At 47.5% G+C, this 20,020-nt stretch overlaps 1 protein-coding gene across 6 annotated transcripts in view; it reads left to right on the top strand.

Annotated features, from left to right (window-relative positions):
* The first annotated feature begins 7,667 nt into the window (after positions 1 to 7,667).
* Positions 7,668 to 20,020, top strand: part of B4GALNT3 (beta-1,4-N-acetyl-galactosaminyltransferase 3) — a 94,066-nt gene continuing 81,713 nt past the window's right edge. For all 6 annotated transcript variants that reach the window (XR_007129507.1, XR_007129508.1, XM_047742279.1 and 3 more), the window contains exon 1: positions 7,668 to 8,200. Coding sequence is in view for 4 of the 6 variants with exons in the window: in XM_047742279.1 (XP_047598235.1) it covers positions 8,032 to 8,200 (169 nt within the window). In the remaining 2 variants the exon portion in view is untranslated. The remainder of the gene's footprint in view (positions 8,201 to 20,020) is intronic.

Raw genomic sequence — 20,020 nt, 5'->3', positions numbered from 1 at the left:
CTTCTATTTCTTCATGGCTGACTCGGTGGTCAGGGGGATCCTGATGATGGCAGACTGCTCAAGCTTGCTTCTCCTGGGAGTGCTCTATCAAAGATATTTGGGCTGCCCTCAGAGACATCTTGGGCCATCAAAGGTAAGTGACGCGCAGATCTTTTCTCTGTGACTGTGGGCACCTTTCGGCACCCCTGTCCTGGCCTTGCTTTGGCTTTGGCTTTGGGAGAGGCAGGAGCTTCCTCGTCACCTCCAGTGCCATCTTCATGAAAGGGCTGGTTCTTGTAAACTGATTTTAAATCAGACTCCCAAACTCAACACCTTAGCATTGACCATGGAAGGTGGTAGGAGCCTCCCCCGCCACCAAGAGGGGCCGAAATCCTTCTTGTCCTCACCCTAACCCCTTCCTGCTCCTGATGAGCCTCAGCGTTCACGGGGTTTGGTGCCTGCAGAGGGCGTTGAGAGTGGATGAGCAGCGTTGCTCTTAAATTTTCCCTCTCCAGAGCCAAGTTAAATTCCGGAGAACCACATACAGTGAGGATTTTTGTTTTCTTTCTTCCATCCCCAGTCCGGGTGGCGGCAGAGCTCAAAGGGTAGTCTGTTCTGGGGAAAAGACGGCGTCTGCCTCTCTCCCAAACCAGCCCTGATCAAATCCCAAGCAGCCGGTCCTTAGATAACACAGCTGAGAAACCTGAAACCAACAGCCCGGACTCCCATCGGTGCCCAGCATCACTGTCTGGAAACGGAGACATGCCGCTGAGATGCCACAGTGATTGAGTGTTAAGTAGCATGGCTGGGGTTCTCTCACCAGAGTTTATAGCCTGGACCTCTGAACTTAGACAAAGAAGGTTTTCAGAAAGTCTGTCTGGGGCTGGAGCCCTGGAGCTGTTTTGTGGCACTCTGCACACGTACTAGCCATTAGGATCATTGTTCTTCCCTAGCAAAGCCATTCGGTACATTCATCCAGCTGCTGTCCACTGGCCTGGGTTGCCTGCTACTTTCCCAGCAGGTGAGGGGATTCGATTGTGTTTGTGGCAAGGGAAGGAACGCCCCTATTTCCACTGTTGCTTTAATAGAGGAAGACGTCCTTCAATGAGGGGGCTGAAGAGGAGGCAGAGCCTCCTGGGATAAGGAGTAAGAACACTTCCCCTTATGACAGAGTGTTTACAGAGTGACTTCTGGGCTGGAAGCTCTAGAAGGAGTGTAGAACGTGTAGAACGGATGTGGTCCTTGACAAGCCCTGTTAGTGACTGGAGAAGCTGGGAAGTGGTAGATGTGTATGGAAGAGTTTCTTCAGGATGAAAGAATAGAGGTAAGAAATCCAGCTTCCCTCAGAGGCTTGGAGACCCATAGTTTATTCTGAAAATGCTGAGAACACCCTCAACGCTGCAGAAGGTGGTGCCAGAGAGCTAAGTCGGGCAAGAAAGCTGCCTCTGAGTCTACCCTCTGGACAGTGTGGGTCCACCTTGTGTGTATGTGTACTTGTGGGGACCAAGCCTGTGGGGTGTGTCCTGGGAGAAGAGAAGAAAGCACCAAGGGTTCACTCAAAGGTACGTGGGTCATGGGTTTCAAGCCATGGCAAGTCACATAGCTCTCAGACATCAAACACTGCCAGGATGTGGGAGTGGGGAAGAAGCTTCTTGGGGCTGGGGGTCACCATGCTTTAGCTTTAGCTCCAAAGCCCCTCACCATTATCTGTGGTAGCAGATCGCAGCATGCAGACAGGAGAGAATGTCTTTTGACAGAAGGTTGAGAGCATGTCTTTCTCATGAGGTTTAGTGGTCAGAGAAAAGGGAGGTAGAGCTCCAGGGAAGGCTCTTTTAGGCTCTGTTTCAGCACCAACTAATGAGCAATGGAGAGTGCTGCTCACCCTTTCTCCTTGTGGGTTTCCCAGCAACAAAGCAAATCTGAGTGGAGGGGAATAATTGCTGTTACTCAGCTGAAAAGCCTGAACAAGTTGAAGTTAATTTTTTGACTTAGATAATCGTCTGTTGACTTGCTGGGGAATCCCTTTCTTTGGGGGAGGAAGGCAGGAAGAGTGGTTATGATATTTTGGAGGTATTCACACTGCAGACTGGAAAGAGAAGCAAGACCCAGCAATAGACGCCAAGTTTAAGCTTCGAAGCATATAGCTCCAGTTTGGGTCATGCCTTGCATTTGCTGAAGATCGAATCAACAACTCCATTTGCTTGGGAGGGAGATGAAGCCATAAGCTCTCAGTCTGTGAACTGCCTGGGAACCTCTCCTGAAAGCTAAAGAGCTTTGTTCTGACCCATAACATCTCTGCCCTCTGTTCGTCTTTCCTTTGACTCTTCTCTAGACACGATATTTTTTTTTTAATCTTTTATTTATTTGAGAGAGAGTTTTATTTATTTGAGAGATAGAGAGTGAGAGAGGGAAAGCAGAGAGGAAGAATGAGAAGGAGAAGAAGACTCCCCGCTGAGCATCGAGCCTGCCCTGGGGCTTGATTCCAGGACCCGGAGATCATGAACTGAGTTGAAGGTAGATGCTTAACTGACTGAGCTATAGAGAGAGGAAAAAGCGACCTCTTCTGTGAAGAGCAGAGCAGCAGCACTGAAGAGGGTGGGGAGGAGCAGGAGGAGAAGAATTATCATGTGGCTCGGTGAGTTATGGATGTGTGAGAGTGAGCTCAGAGTTTCCAGGGTGAATATATTGCTCCAGGGAAACTTCCAGGGAAATATGTGCAAGGGGGGGGGGATGGAAAAAGGCATTGGATCTGAAGTTAGAAAGCCTGAGTGTGAGTGCCATCTAAGATACAAGTCACCTATATCACCTTGAACCAGTTATTTAACATCTCCTTATAATTAACATCTCCTTATAATATTTAACATCTCCTTATAATCTCCTGTAAAATGGAACTAGTGAAATCTGTAGCCGTGGATGTGATACGTGAGCTGAAAGAGATAAAACAAATAAATGCTAGCCATGATGGCCATGGCACTGGGAGATAGTTTCACAACTGTCCTTTTCTCTCTTAGGAATTCTCTCAAAATAAAGGAACTCGGCCCTCTGCATTGTCATAGTCTAAGACATTGGCTTAGCAATGGCCCAGAAACCTTCACTGAACTATTATCAGAATTTCTACTAACCAAGATACATGTCCGTGAAATACTTTTGAATAGCGGAGAAGTTCCTGAAGTAAGAGAAGAGCGAGGGTCTGTATGGGCAGAAGGCAATATGGAAGCTCAGGCCAGAGGAGGTGTTTGGGTCCAATGGAAAGAGAAACAGAGGCTAAAGTTGTGGTTCTAGTTTGATTCCATCACTGCACTGGTTATCTGATCTTCTCACAGATCACTTTGAAGAAACTGAGGTTTGCACAATTCATCTGTCAATAGAGGAGAGTATCTTTCCTACTATTCTCATGTGGTCATGAGGAAGAAAACACATATGATGAAGATGTAAGTTCAAGGTGCCACATTATAGTGTAAGTGTCAGGTTTGAGGAAATGGGAAGGGGAGACTCTGGGATCACGGCAGTTACATAGTAAAGGCTGCCATCCCTATGACTAGAATCCATATGGCTCTGGACACAAGAGTTCTGCTACCACACCTACTGGTCACTGTATACATTTCCCTTTTGAATTCTCTACAAACCAGAATTTTCTGGTCCCTGTGCTAGCCTCGGCCCATTTTAGAAAGCTTCAACTGACCTCTCTCACAAAGCCTCTGCAATTTAGGAGAAGAGATTTTGTGGTTTGACCTGATGCTGACATCCTAGCCAAGCCAAAGACCAGAGCCCACGCCATCCAAATTACAGGTGACATGATGGAAATGCTCTTTCTTTTCAGGTGTGAATTGTGCAACATGACCCTGGGCCATTGTGGACAGGGGCCAGCACTAAAGTGGGAGAGTGAAAAGACAGTGAAAATCATCAGAAGAACCAGTGAGTATCTAGAAAAATTGACATGACAATGAACAGATATATTGTGCCACTAAAATTATACCTTAACCTATATACTTAGCTTTGGACCTGAGGGAGAAGGACAGCTAGCTCCCATTGATTGCAAAAAAGAATTTGGGTCTCAAAGTCTGGATCCTGCTGCCTTGCTGTGATACTAGGAGTTAAAAGGGGATTTGGAACAAGCTGTCTGAAAGCAGCGTCTGGATGGGAGGGAAATCTCAGTGCTGAGGAGACAGAAGAGGAAGAGCCACAAGGGTTTCCTGGCCTCCTTATCCTTGCCATCCATGCACCCTCTCACCATAAGTAGAGAAAAAAAGATTAAAAATCTTTTTTATTTATTTACTTTTTAAAAAGTAAGTGCGACATCCAATATGGGGCTTGAACTCATGACCCCAAAATCTAGACTCACATGCTCTTCCAACTGAGCCAGGCTGGCATCCCAGAAATGAGCTGTTTAAGGTATAAGAGCACAGAGTGGGAAGAGAAGGGCAAAGAAATGAGATGTGCACAGTGATCTCTTTCCCTTTCCGAATTTCTTTCGAATTTACTATTAGGACCAGAAACTTAGTCTTTATGTTGTCAGATCTCTTTCTGTGGAATGTCATTTCTCCTCAACTAAATGGCATGCTCTTTGGTTTATCTTGCTCCCAGTTCCCACATAGTGGATACTTCAAGGGTTTGGTTGATAGAAGTGGTTACATGTGTCCTCTCAGGAGGAACTATCTTTTTGTTAATTTTTGTTAAATTAATTTTGTTAAATTAAGTAAATTTAATTTTTTATTTTGTTAAATTAAGTAATTTTGTTAAATTAAGTAAATTTAATTTTTTATTAATTATTTTTTAAAAATATTTATTTATTTATTTATTTATTTGACAGACAGAGATCACACGTAGATGGAGAGGCGGGCGGTGGGGGGAGCAGGCTCCTTGTTGAGCAGACAGCCCGATGCGGAGCTCAATCCCAGGACCCTGGGATCACGACCTGAGCCGAAGGCAGAGGCTTAACCCACTGAGCCACCCAGGCGCCCCGTTCTTATTAATTATTTTTACTAACATATAATGTATTATTTGCCCCAGGGGTACAGGTCTGTGAATCTTTAGGCTTACACATTTCACAGCATTCACCATAGCACATACCTTCTCCAATGTCCATAACCCAACTACCCTCTCCACATCCCCCCTTGCCCCAGCAACCCTCAGTTTGTTTTGTGAGATTAAGAGTCTCTTATGGTTTGTCTCCCTCCTGATCCCATCTTGTTTCATTTTTTTCCTTCCCCACCCCCCAACCCCGTACTCTGCCTCTCAAATTCCTCATATCAGGGAGATCATATGATAATTGTCTTTCTCTGATTGACTTATTTCGCTCAGCATAATACCTTCTAGTTCCATCCACGTTGGTGCAATTGGCAAGATTTCATTTCTTTTGATGACTGCATAGTACTCCATTATATATATGTGTGTGTGTGTGTGTGTGTGTGTGTGTGTGTGTGTGTGTGTGTGTGTGTATCACATCTTCTTTATCCATTCATCTGTTGATGGACATCTAGGTTCTTTTGATAGTTTGGCTACTGTGGACATTGCTGCTATAAACATTTGGGTGCAGGTGCCCCTTTGGATCACTACACTTGTATCTTTAGGGTAAATACCCAGTAGTGTGATTGCTGGGTTGTAGGGTAGCTCTATTTTCAACTTTTTGAGGAAAGGAGGAACTATCTTGAGGAGAGGATTGTAGTAGGGGCTGCTACATGTTTCCATGACAAAGTACCTGAGAGTGACTCAGCCTAACAGCCAATCTGGCTCCCAATGAGAGAAAGAGAGAGAGAGAGAGACTGACTCTATTTACAGAGACCAGGCTCCCCTGGCACCTTTGTCAACCAAGCTTGTCCGTGCTGACTGCTCTTGCCTCTCAGCCTCTTGGTCAGAAGAGCATGGGAAATGTACACGTCTCTGGTTTGGAACTTTGCAGAGATATTTCCTTGGGGATATTAGAGAATTGTTCTTTAGATCTAACTTTTGTTTAAAAACTACACCGGAAGTTCTGGTGGCTGTTTGCTCCAAGCGATATCTTCATCCTCAAACATTACTCAGTGCTAAAAGGGACATTGTGCCACCTCTTGAGGAAGCAAAGTTCTCACTTTCCAAGCCTAGCGGTGAGGCTGGGAAGTCTGTATACATCTGCGGGTGGAGCAGGTTATCAGTTCTTCAGAAACTCCAAACAGGATAGGGTTGCCTAAGAGGGGGTTGATCCAAAAAAACTTCATAGAACCTGAAACGGACCTTGAAGCAAGGGTCAAATCTGACTAACCAAAAAAAGATAATGTATTGTGTGCAGTAAATGACTTCATTTTAGCGGGTTTCATATGGTCACATAAAGTTGGAAAAGGTTTTGGAAAAGCTTGACTTCCAGATTTACAGTTTGCATTTTAATCAGTAAGCACTAGGAAGTCATTAAATATTTGTGAGCAAGTGTATGAATGGGTCAAAGAATTGGTACGGGAGACGATGGTGGTGGGGGTGGGGGTGCTAGCTGGGAAAAGTCACAAGAGTCCCTACAGATTATTGGACTACAGGGTATCAAACTAAGCTTGTAGCAGAGAACGGGAGGCACAGCACTCAATTCTCTGAACTTCTGTCTTGGAACACTGTTTGCATGTTGTTGGCTTGAATTAAAAATATGTGGGAATGCCTCTCTGATCCTTACTTTCTTCATCTCTCCTGACCACTTTCCCCAGGAAAGTGGAAAGAAAACTGCCCTATTACCTGCTAATTGTCCTCAGGCAACTCACTGGGCTCCACTGGACCTTCATTATCTCATTTAAATCAGATGATCATAATTTTACCTGCCGGAAGGCAGAGTGCTGGAGTACAGAATATCTTGATGATCTTTTCAACTCTTTGAGTGCCTTGCTTGTGGGTTTTTTTTTTTTTTTAATATTTATTTATTTACATGATCTCTGCACCCAACCTGGAGCTCCAGTTCACCACTGGGAGATCAAGAGTCGCTCCATCTTTCAACTGAGGCAGCCAGGCACCCCTCTTTTCCATTTTTAATTCTTCAGAACTCTCCAACATCTGCTTTCCCTCAATAGCTATTTCATCCCAGTCTGGGAAAAACCACTTGGGGTTCGATCTGGGGTGTGTATAACTTCCCCAGATTTTCTGGTTGACGTGGTGGTTGAGGCCAGGATGGAAAGGTCTTCAAATCCAACCCGGACGAGGAATCTGTGGCTGACTGAAGTGGTCATTGCCTCCAAACTAACACCACGTCTACTCTTATTATTAAAGTAGGAAGGAGGGTCGTCCCTGGCCCCGAGAGGCCCTGAAGCCAAAGCCTCAGGCGTCGGTCACCCCCTGCCTCCCACCTCTTCCCCAGAGTGGCCGCTCCCCCACTCCCCCACTCCACGTCCCCCTTCAACCCACCTCCTACTTCACTTCTGCTTGAAGCGCCACGCCGTTAAGTGCCGGGGGGGGGGTACCTCAGTTTCCCTCAGTCACACAGATTTCGGATCAGAACTCGCCCCCTCCAACACCCCAACCGTCCGAGTCGACGAAGGCTTCAGTCAATCTCGGACCGCATCTCTTGCGGCCCCAAGGAGGCCAGAAAGAGGTTCTTCTCCGGGGTTTCTCAGGGGCGGAGCCCACCTGGGCCGCGGGGGCGGGGCCGGGGCCGGGGCGGGGGCGGGACAGGTGGGTGTGTGGTCGCGCCAAGGGCTGGGCGAAAGAGCCGAAGCGGGAGGCGGCGGAGGAGAGGCGGGCAGGCGCACACCTAGGGAAGCCTCCCTGTGGGCAGTGTGAGAGCGAGCTGGCGAGGAGGCGGGCGGGCGGGAGGGCGGGAGGCGGCGAGCCTGCGACGAGGAGAGGCGTGGAGAGGAGAGCCGGGCGCCGAGGACACTCGGGGGAGGAGGCGCCGGGTCTGCTCGCGGAGAGAGACGCGCTAGGCGCCAGCGCAGCCGGAGGGACCCCTTGCGCGCGGAGCATGAGCCGGCGGCCGGCTGGAGAGCGGCAGGGGGAGACGGCCTCGGCGGAGCCCTGAGACGCTGGGCTGGGGCTGGGCCACTGCGCGCCCGGGGCTGGGTGCGGAGCGTCCCGCGCTGGCGGCTGCGGCCGGGGCGCCAAGCCATGGGGAGCCCCCGGGCCACGCTGCTCCTGCTGCTCCTGCGCCCGGTCAAGCTGCTGCGGAGGCGCTTCCGGCTGCTGCTGGCGCTTTCCCTGGTGTCCGTGGGGCTGTGGACTCTTTATTTGGAACTGGTGGCGTCGGCCCAGGTCGGCGGAAACCCCCTGAACCGGAGTAAGTGAGCGCCGGGGGCACGGGGAGGGCGCGGAGGTGGGAGGAGACAGGACCGGTGGCTCCCGGGTTGCGGAGACCCGCCTCTCATCCTCAGACCCGATTTCCAACTCCTTTTCGTCTCCAGGTGCCCGGCGCCGCCCCGCTGCCTACTCCGGGAAGAGAAGGGGGGCGTGGGGGCCCGAAACCGGGCCTGCCCGCTGGGCCGTGTGGGGCCGGAGCATCCTCGGGGCTGCTGGCTGTTCCCCTCGGAGGACGGCGTGGAGAGAGGCTCCCGCCCGCTCCCCCCACCCGCGGAAATGCGGGCGGAGACGCGGGGCACCTCCCGCACGCTAGGCTTGCAGCACCCCCCCCCCCAACCCCCAGCAAGGGAAACGCGCGGTCCAGGCGTGGGCTGGGGGTCTGTGCCCAGGGTGCTCTCGGCCGTGTGCCCCCCCGAGGAGGCGCGCTCCGGTTAGCGCGGCCCAAACTTTTCTTTGTGGCTCGCTCCGTTTCCTCTCCCGCTGCGCTTTCTGCGGTTCTTTATTTTAATCATACCTCCGAGAGTCCCCACACCTCCCCCTTCCTCTGCGCCACTACCCCACACCCGGTCCCTTCCTCTTCCTCACTGAGCCGGGCCCCTCTCCTAGTCCTGACTACCCCTCCAGCTAGTTATCCGAAGCTCTTTTTGGAACTCTTCGGAACGTACTGAACTCACCAGATCCTGGGCATGGAGACAATGGACGGCACAGTGCACCAGGCAGTGGCTACATCCCTACTCCTCTGTTTAACGTAGCCAGAGCCACTTACTTTTTCTGTGCCTCAGTTTCCTGCTAGGAACATGGGAGGGAACGGTCTCTTTCTCGTTTTCCTTCCAACAGCTATGGCTGTCCGACGTCATTTTCAGTTTACTGTTGATGGAGCTAACAAAGTAAAATTTCAAGAGTGTCAGGGACTGTAAAAGGTCAACAATAGCAGGAAAAAGTGGAGAAGCTCCCAGAGAGGAGGCTCCCTGCGCAAGCCTGATGAGTGGAGGTTCATAGTTGGAGCACATTGTCTCCCATGCCTTCACTTCCCCCTTTGAGGAAATTCTGAAGTTATATGCGGTGATGAAATTGCTGGTGAGAAGATGCTTTGACATGTCCTCCTGTCAACTGCTCTGCCCAGAGTTGGGTGTGGTGCCTTGTCTCCTCCTGTGGCCAAAGGGAGGGAATTACTAGGGTCAGTAATTGTGCTGGTTCAGGGTAGAGACATATACTTATCGCAGAACCTCTCTGTTGAAGTAATTCTGGCTGTAAGTAGGGAGAGTGGGGTGCCAGTCCTGGTTCTGCCACTAACAAGTTTGGGGAGCAAAGGGAAAATGGCAGCTTCTCAGGTAGAAGGAGGAAGTTGGACTGAATGATCTCTAAGGTCCCTCTGGGTCTGGATGCTTAGGTTGTGCGATCTGGCCTCTTGGGCTTTTCCGGGGCCAGAGAGCTCCAGGAGGGCTCTGCTTAGCCACAGCTCCACAGCTCCAAATAGGAGAGTTCTTCCTTATGGTGACCAAAACTTGCCTTCCCATAGCTAGTTCTTCCCTCCCTGAGCCTTGAAAGAGTGCTCTTCCATACTGTGGCCACTCAGCCCCTTGAAGTGTGTGCAGGTGGGAGCTCCCTTCTCTCCTCCTTGGGATACCCCTTCTCAAGGTGACCACCATTTTGTTAATGTGGTAGCCCGTGGGATCCTCTGCATAGACTAAAAACAGAGGAAAGCAGTTGCTTTGTGATCCTGAAATTAGTGATGTCTCTTCTTCCTCCCACCCGCACCCCAACACACTTTCCCTTTACCTCAAGTGTGCTTTTTCCTCAGAGACCAGAACCAGTTTGCCATCATCATAATCTCACAGTCTGGCTCCTACCCTGACTCCTGTTGGCTGTCTCATCCTTAGCTATCAGTTTGTGGGGCTGTTTGGTTTCCCTTCTAGATGAATCTTAACTCTGACTGGGTTTCCATATTTTCTTTTTCCATACTGACCCTTCTCCAGAAAGATGTTCCCAGCTTCCAGTTCCAGCAATGTCTTTGTTTGTCTAACCATCATTTTTAATGAGAGCCCAGGCCTGGACACTGATGGGTCTTTCGTTTGCTTGTCCCAGCCTCCTAGAACCCCGAAACCCATCTGCTCTGCAGGGTGACTTTTAGTGCTGGGCTGTCTCATTGTATTCTACTCTTGCCTGGATTTCCTTTTGGAATGAGATTTAGACAGTGGCTGTGGTTTCTGGCTCCTTGTCTCCCATCCTTCTTTGTTTTCAAGAAGCCCAGACATCTTTCATCGAAGTCCTCTCCTGTCCTATAGGTCTTACTCCCAGCTCAGAGCTGTTTCTCTGGAGGGAGAGCAGGGGAGGAGGAATTAAAGAACAGAGGTAAGGAAAGGCTTCCTGGCATTCTCTCCTTTACACCCTGACATACCAACAGCAACCAGGCAATAGAACTTTCCCTTCCAGGACTGTACCCGTGGCCTTGACCACAGCAGCCAGAGTCCCATCTTGGCTCTGCTTCCCAGCAAGCCACCCTGCCTCCTCTCCCTAGTAGTCCCTGCCAACTCACTCTACCATCAGCCTTCCTGTCATCTGTAAGGCCGGCCTCCTTTACCAAGAACCTTTCATTTGCCTGTCCCTGTATGACGGGTACATTGATCTGACGCTGGAAGAAGTGTACGGAGGAATGGCAGACCCAAACTCCAGGGTGGTAAAGTAATGACAGGGGGAGCAAGCTTCCTGCTTCATCTCCATGGAATAACCCAGTAGTTTAAGATATGGATGATGTGTAGTTTGGGTTCTGTATGTAGAAGGAGATACAACCACAACTGGAGTAACCTCAGAGAAAAACAACCCAAATCTTTAACAGATAGAAAATGGGTCCCTTGGACAAAAGAATTAGAACTGTTCACTCACTCACTTAAACAAATATTTATTGAGCACATACCTTGAGCAAAGCCTTGTGCTAGGTCACTTCGATGTAATGGTGAGCAGATTATGTTGTCTGCCCCTCAACAGCTTTCTCTCTATGAGGGGAGTTGAGGTACATATATAAAAATAACTGTAATTTGGAACAGTCATTAAGTTTTACAACTGGGGACACTAGATGTTGCTGTGACACTCCTGGAAATGGGATACAGCTCTTCCAACTAATATTTCATGCAAATGGTGACATTTCAGGAGAGCTTGAGAAGTTGGTAAGATTTTAATGGATATGGAAAGAGAAGGCTATTCCAGGCAGAAGGCAGTATAAACAAAGACCAGGGAAAAGTTAGTGATTGGGAATGTTGAGCATCTGGGTTTGATGAAGCAGAGAGTAGGAGGGAGGAGATAGGATGGCGCTATATTATGAAAGACTTTGAAAGCAACCTTCAAGACTGACATTTATTCAGTAGATAAGAGAAGGCAGTTTGGGAATAGGGTAGGTAACCTTGTAGAATGGAGCCGGCCAGGATCAAGCAGTTTTGTGATATTTTGGCCTGGAGGATGCCTAAACAGGGCTCAGAAGGTCCCTTGCTGTGGCTGGCACGAGCCCTTTAGCTGCTGAGTCACGAAGCTCTCCTGGGGGCAGGTCAGGGTGGTCAGGGGCATTCAGAGGGCTTGGGGGCAGTCACTCTATGCCAGCAAGTTCAAAAGTCTTTCGGTAGTTGAATAACTAGTACGGCCATACTGAAGTGTACCCGCTGAGAAGCAGCCCTGGGAACAGGCTATTATTGGAAGTTAAAGACTCCATCCTGGCAGGTTTTAACAAGTTATACCCATTCGTTCAGATTGGATTAGCTAAATCCTGCCCGAGGGCAGAGGTCTGGACCAAAATGGTTTCTAGGTTCTTTGCTCTATAATTGACCTACTGCTGGGACCAACTTGGTGCTGGAGCCAAGAGATTGCGTTCGGGCCCAGAGCCAGGACAGAATGATAGCATGCACCGGCCCCTTTCTAGATCTCGCAAGGCTGGTTCCGGCTGTCCCTGTTTCTCAGGGTCAGGTTTACCAACTGAACCCTAGAGTGTCCTTAGGCTCAGGAATGAATTGACTTGCTGCATTACATCTGTAACACACCTTTCCGGTTGGCCCCAGTAACTTCCGATGGACTCCTTAGTGGGCGGAGGGGGGCATACCCACCGAAGGCAGCCAGGCACCTCAGCTACTGGGGTCACCACATCACGCTGGTTTGGAAAGGATACAGACCCTCCCTAGCAGAGGTAGGAGTCTGAGCCACAGGCAGAGAGAGAAGGAGAGTAAGTCAGACAGATGTGTGGGCAGAGTGGGGCTGGTGTGGCTTAGGGCCAACCCTCAGAGCAGAGGTGAGTGTTGGAGAGGAGCACACCTCCTTCTGTGCTCCATGTGGCTAGGGACCATGTCTCCTCTGCCCCTCCTTCCCGTGGAACCTTGGTTCCTGTGTCCTACTTAAGGCCCCTTTTTCTGCTGCCACCCTGGGCACCTGGCTGCTGTGTGTATATTCAGATCAGTATTCCACTCCGGGCACACACTAGGCACTTGACTAAATACCTCCTGGTTATGGATGGTAAGCTCTGAATTTCCAAGCACCTGATATTTTCCACTGGCAGATACTTTATCAGTGACCGATCCAAGAATAGAACCTAGGAATTCTTGTTCCTTGTAGCGTAGCACATATAAACAACAATAGCCTTTCCACACGTATGCAAAGGATAAGAATTAAGCCATCAATGCCTTTTTACATAAGCGTATTTTCTTTGGACCCAGGGACCGGCGGGACCCAGAATGCCGTGTGTGACAGGGAGTAGGAGACCTTACCCAGATTTGGCATCTCCTTTCCCTGGTCTCTTCCGTTCTCCTTCTGATGTGGCCAGGACAGCTGCAGGAGCACACCTTGCCATCTACCCTGCCCACACACCCCCGGGGGGCCCTTGGTCTGGAGTCAAGGCCCCTGCTCCTCCGCCCCATTTGCCTGCTCAGGGGTGCGGAGGCTTCTTAATGCTCCCTGTACAGGGAGTTGTTCAGACACCCTGCCTGGGTAGAACTGCTTCAGAGCACCAGGTCTTTCGAAGCAACCACTTCTGTGCTGGTTTTAGGAGCTGCTGGTGCTCGCACCACGGTAATTTTCCAGGCCACGGAGCCTGCTGGTCTTGCCCTCTAGAGCTGAGCTTTATAGAGCAGAGCGGAGCAGCCGCCATAGCGGAGTTTGCTTTGGAAGGGGGCCTAGAGGCTGTTCTTGGAGCCTAGTTCTCTACCAAGTTCCACCGGTCTCAAAATCTACCGTTTTTATTTTCCACGAACACTTTGCCTTATATCCAAGGATGGTGAGGTCTAAACCAGACCAGCTCTGTAGTTTGCTTTCAGAGCCCTCTCACCTTGTGATCCACAATTAATAGATTTTTGTGTTACCCAATATTAAAAAAAAATACTACTGGAGGAGGTGAGAACAGTTGGGAGGGTGTATATAAAGGGCGTTGGGCTGGATATGTTATATATTCTGAGCAAAGCATGATGGATAGCTCCTTAAATTTTGCAGACTTTTAGGTTCTAACAAGTGCTGCTTTCAGTGTTACAAGTATCCATGAGACAAGCAAAAATGAATATTATTTTTATCCTTGTGATATTTTTGTATGTGATTTATTTTTTATGCTAATTTTTTTAAAACTACTAACCAACATTTTTAGAAAGTAAAGCCACAAGTTATCCTCGAGGTCCTTGGCTGTGTGTGGGTTTTATTTTGTTTTTTGTAACTTTTCTTTGAAATATCTTCTGTGTTCAGAAAAGCGCACATATGAGTGTACTGCTTGAATTATCAGAAACTGAACATACGTGTGTAACGAGCACCCCGATGAAGAAATGGAACATTGGGGCGCCTGGGTGGCTCAGTGGGTTAAGAAATGGAACATTGCCAGCAATGTTAAATTCCCTTTCAGTCACTACCCTTAGGACAGATATGCTTTGCCTATTTTTATACTTCTTGTGTAAAAATACGTGCTTTATTTTAAAGTTGATATTTATCATTTTAAAAATAATGCATGTTCATTATACTAGATGACAGCTTCGTAGCTGGACCACATTAACCCCTGTAAAATTACATTTTCGTGCTGCGGGTACCACAAATAACTGATAGAATAGCTTAAGGAGTAGGTAGTGAAGACCCAGGACCTAAAAGCTCTGAGATAGAGCCCTATGAAATTCTCCATTAGAATTGCTACCAGGGGGCTGCCTGGGTGGCTCAGTGGGTTAAGCCTCTGCCTTCGGCTCGGGTCAGGATCCCAGGGTCCTGGGATCGAGCCCCGCATCAGGCTCTCTGCTCGGCAGGGAGCCTGCTTCCTCCTCTCTCTCTCTGCCTGCCTCGCTGCCTACTTGTAATCTCTGTCTGTCAAATAAATAAATAAAATCTTAAAAAAAAAAAAAAAGAGAGAAGAATTGCTACCAGGGTGGGGTTGAGAAGCATTGCTTATCATGTGTGTGATAACTGTCCAAAAAGGTTTCTCTGGTCTTGATTTTAGAAATAGCTGTGCTTCTTTTGAGCAATTTGTTTAAATTTTTATTGGCCATGGCAAATTGTATAACTACCAGGTTTTTCCCTTTGTATTGGTTACTAGAAAGCTTTAGAATTCAGTTTTTGGTTCATCTGCAAAAAAATGTAAAAGGCTTTATGATCTGCCTCTTGGTATTAATCTTATGCCTCCCATATCTTTATTCCGCCCCTCCCCCCCCACAATGACTTCTAGTTTATGTCATCTTAGATTCTTTTTCAGAGCAAATCAAGGCATAAAAGAAGTCAATAGAAATGCTATGGTATATGTAAAGGTATGAAGAAGAAATTAAAAATCACCTATAATCCTACTACTTTGACGTAGGGATTGTTTGAAAGAAAAATAATAAGTATAATAAGCTGTGATCACCAGATGCTGGATTCTGGAATACTTTAAACAAGAATTCTGGAGAAAAAAAAGCCAAAAAATAATATTCCCAGTCTTTTTTTTTTTTCTTTTGGTTTTTAGTTTATTTAGGTGTTCAAAGTCGAATGGCATTCAAAAATAAATTCTCACCTCTTTATGAGGATCATTAAAAACTTAGAATTTACTAGACAGATGTTGGGGCCTGAGCCAGTGTCATTGAGAACAGAGACATAAATACAAGGAAAATTCAGTAAAGCTTGGGGAAGCCCATCACCACTGATCAGGTAACTGAGGGCACTGGTCCAGAAGGCCAGGAACCTCAAGTTGGTCATGTGGATTCCTGCCCTGCTAGGCCAGCAGTGAGACCATAAGCGTGAAGACCTGTAGCCCCCAAGCCTGTGTGTGGCTTATGTGCATAAAGTCACAAACATCACAGATCCAGCCCCTTTACTAACAGATGAGAAACCAGGCCCAGGGAAGAGATGTTATCTGCCTCCTCTACTAATTTCTTTCTTTCTTTCTTTTTTTTTTTTTAAAGATTTTATTTATTTATTTGACAGACAGAGATCACAAGTAAGCAGAGAGGCAGGGAGAGAGAGGAGGAAGCAGGCTCCCTGCTGAGCAGAGAGCCCGATGCGGCGCTCGATCCCAGGACCCTGAGATCATGACCTGAGCTGAAGGCAGAGGCTTTAACCCACTGAGCCACCCAGGCGCCCCTCTACTAATTTCTTTTAAACTGAATTCTTGTGGTGCCTAGCAGGGCCTAGGCACTCATCCTACCCTATCCCAGATAGAATTGTGCTTAACACTATCAGGACCTGGGAAAAGGGCCCACGATGGGAAGAAGAGAAAGAAAAGTGGGGGTGGGAATAGAGAAGCGATGCTGCAAACAGACCGAGGATGTTATCTTCAATGCCCAGAAGCTGAGTGATGTGTATTTTTCCATTTTTATTTATTTTGCAAATCCTGAGTAGCCACAGAGGTGATTCATTTTCAAACTAAAAATGTTCATGGAGCATTTACTTGCTTCTGGGGTACTCTGTGGGGTAAAAAGCATTGATAGTTCCTGGAAAAAATGATGGACTTTGAAGACAAGGCAGGGCTCAAATCCAAGCTCAGTTGCTCACTGGTTGCAGGACTTTACTTAGCCCTTTTCAAGACTCAGATGCTTCTTCTGGGTAAGGGGAGGGGGTAGGTTGAGTTATAATGCCCTCCCTGTAGAGCTTTTCTTATGATTTTGTAGGATGTAGTGAGCCTAACACATATTAGGTGCCCAATTAGATTTAACATAAACCTTGCACATATTAAGAGCTCAGTGAATGTTGGTTCCCGTCTCTGCCCACTTCGAGTTTACAGTCTGGTAGGAATTGGAAAATGGCTGGGCAGGCAGGAGGGGATAGATACATTCCTCAGCTAGCCCTTTGCCAGTGTTTCTTCGGCTCTCAGTCCGTGACACAGCTGTGCCCTGTCCTCAGCCGTTCCCATCTATGTCCAGCACCTGCCAGCAAATACATGGTCTTTAACCACCTTTTTTCTTTGATATTCAGCACTGCCTCCATCTTTCTGTCCCCATCCCAGGCAAAGATTTGCATTAGGGGGAGTGAGGGGCGGATCAGAACTCAAGGACTTTGCTGAGAATGACAGATCTGTTGGGGATGAGTCAGGGCACAAGAGCTCTGTGCTTGGGAAGTGGTAGCCGGTCCCTCTGCTGTGTGCCCCTGAGGACACTCCGAGCATTTCCGGAACGGGAAGGCAGAAACATTGGGCACACATCTTTGTTTAAATCCTAGCTTTGTAATGGACTTATCGAGGGTCATTGGGCAAGTGCCTCTTCTTGTGAGGGTTTCAGTTTCATAATCTTTGGAAGGAGATGCCTCTTTCAGGAGTAGGTTTGGAACCTTTGCAGTGTCATTGAGATGTCAAGGGGACAGTCAGTCTTGGCCATTATGGCACTGGTCTTTCATGACTCAGTTGTCTTGAACTGAGAGGTGGCAGCTATCCCAGGGCTTCTGGCTGCTTGGTCTCCAACGTTATTTCTGACAACGGGGTCTCCACACAAGCAGTTGGCCTCAAAGATTAAAGGCCTCTCTGCTAAGATCTTCTTACAAATCCTCTGATCCACTCCTTTCCACCCTGCCTGCCAACCCGGGTTCAAATGGATGCATGCAGGCATGTGTACATACACACCCTCCTGTCCCAAACAGCTGGTCTCCTGACCACACACCACCACCTATGACTCAAGGATTGGCAGGAGGAGTGAGGACATTGAGGATTTCTTCATGCACCAGGGACTAAGTGTTAATGGAGCATCCCAGTTCTTGGTTGTCCTTTTTGTTCCAGCCAAGTTGAGGGCCTGGAAAAAGGGAGAGGACAATGGGGAACAGAGCTCAGGTGAACAGCTTCCAGAAGGCAGGGAAGTGTACAGCACAATGAAGGGGAGAAGTTGGGAGAGAGACATTATCCCATTTTCGCAGTTGATTCAATGACTATATTTTTCAAAGATACACTTTTTTTTTATAAGTGTACTTTTTTTTTTTTTAAGACTTTATTTATTTGACAGAGAGAGAGATCACAAGTAGGCAGAGAGGCAGGCAGAGGGCAAGGGAGAAGCAGGCTCCCTGCTGAGCTGAGAACCCGATGTGGGGCTCAATCCCAGGACCCTGAGATCATGACCTGAGCCAAACGCAGAGGCTTAACCCACTAAGCCACCCAGGTGCCCCCAAAGATATAAGTTTTATCTGGTTCAGTTTTACATTTGGTTCCTTTTAACACACTACTTAGAAACTATATGTTCTTCTGTTTATAATAACATAAAATTAATGTAATTAAGTAATTAAAATTAATTGACATAAAATTAACGTAAAACATTTATTTTTTTCCTAATCTATTATCTAAAGTTGTTAGTTGCCCCAAACTAAGAGGCTGCCAAAGTGTTAGTGTCTGTTTGCTGCTCTGACATTCAGTACTTTTTTTTTTTTTAAGATATTTATTTATTTATTTATTTATTTGACAGAGAGAGAGATCACAAGTAGGCAGAGCAGCAGGCAGAGAGGGGGAAGCAGGCTCCCTGCTGAGCAGAGAGCCCGATGCGGGGCTCGATCCCAGGACCCCGCGACTATGACCTGAGCCGAAGGCAGAGACTTAACCCACTGAGCCACCCAGGCGCTCCTGACATTCAGTTCTTTTTTTTTAAAGTAAACTCTACACCCAACATGCAGCTCGAACTCACAACCCCAAGATCAAGAGTTGGATGTTCTACTGGCTGAACCAACCAGGAGCCCCTCACTCCTTTATATTTTGGCTCCTGGAGATTTCCAGAAAAAGACGTTTGTCATAGTTTGTCCAGCCTTTCTTAGTATTTCACTATATTTCCCAGAAGGAAGTCCTTTGGCTTGAATGTTTAAGACCAAATTTCCAGCCCCACTAGCCTGTAATTATTGGGAGTTGTGTGTGTAAGCAAAGGTGAATGTTCCCATTTGAGGAATCTAGGAGAAGCTAGGTAAACATTGAGGGAATGCCAGTCCTGTAGCACAGAGTCTCACATGGTCTGAAGATGAGGTTGGGACAATGATTGTGACATGATTGTGTTGTCTTCAAGTGACAGGCTGCTGAGGTTGGATTTGGTGTGGAGCAACATATGGTTTTTTGTTTTTGTTTTGTTTTTAAAGATTTTATTTATTTATTTCATAGAGATCACAAGTAGGCAGAGAGGCAGGCAGGGGGAGGGGGGGAAGCAGACTCCCCGCCGAGCAGAGAGTCTGATTCGGGGCTCGATCCCAGGACCCTGAGATCATGACCTGAGCTGAAGGCAGAGGCTTAACCCACTGAACCTCGCAGGTGCTCCCAACATACGTTTTTTATTTTTATTTGCTTATTTTTTAATTTTATTTATTTATTTGACAGAGATTTTATTTATTTATTTGACAGAGACACATATAGCGAGAGAGGGAACATAAACAGGGAGTGGGAGGAGAAGCAGGCTTCCCATGGGGCAGGGACCCCGATGTGGGGCTGGATCCCAGGACGCTGAGACCATGACCTGAACCAAAGGCAGATGCCTAACAACTGAGCCACCCAAGCGGCCCACAACATACATTTTTTTTAAAGCAGGGATTTGATGTGATGAAGGCAGTGTTTTCTTAATTTCATCCCCTGACTTGACTTTGATTCTTCAGACACTTGTTGAATACCTTTTACATCCTAGAAACTGTGGCTCTAGGCAGATGAATCCGTTGGAAGCTTGCAGGACAGCGTGGAGATAGTGGAGGCACTCAGGTACTTATCACAGTGACCTAAAGTGTAGGCAGCGAGTGTCTAGCTGAGAAGGGTGACAGAGAATAGCTGAGACCTGTCAAAGAAAGAAGTGACAGAATTTGGTGGTAGAGTTGATGTAGAAGGTGACAGAATGTTGGGTTGTGAGTTTCTCCCACGGTTCTGTCTACACTGCTGAGATCATTTTAATTAAGGGCAGCCCTGCATAGCCAGTGTCACAAAAGATGTTCTCATGAAAAAAAAAGGGCTTTCATGTATCTGTACAGCTTCCTCTCTGGGATTTAGATGTTGTGCTGTTCCTGAAGGACAATACAAAGGGACAGGAGACAGACACTCATTTATTCCACAAATATTCATTGCATGCTCGTTCTAGGTATTAGAATATTGAAGGGAACCAGAAATTCAAGGCTGTCATGGTGCTTACATTTCATGAAAAAAAGTAATAATAAACATGTAAACAAACATAAGAATTTCAGATGGTGATTAGTTCTTGGAAGAAAATGAAATGTGGTGATGGCACAAAATTACTAGGCAGAGGGGTGAGAGGGAAGACTAGCTTAGAGAGTCAGGGGGCTCTCTGAGAAGTGACTTACCTGAAACAGCTGACTAGGGGTAAAGGACATGATTAAGCACAAAATGAGTGAGTACCTCAGGAGTTCAGAGAATGGGAACTGGGTAGAAGAGGGAAAAAATGTA

This window comes from Lutra lutra, chromosome 8 (assembly GCF_902655055.1).
Source record: "Lutra lutra chromosome 8, mLutLut1.2, whole genome shotgun sequence".
Classification (NCBI taxonomy): Eukaryota; Metazoa; Chordata; class Mammalia; order Carnivora; family Mustelidae; genus Lutra; species Lutra lutra.
The sequence above is the reverse complement of the archived record's forward strand: the minus strand, read 5'-3'. Positions and strand labels throughout refer to the sequence as shown.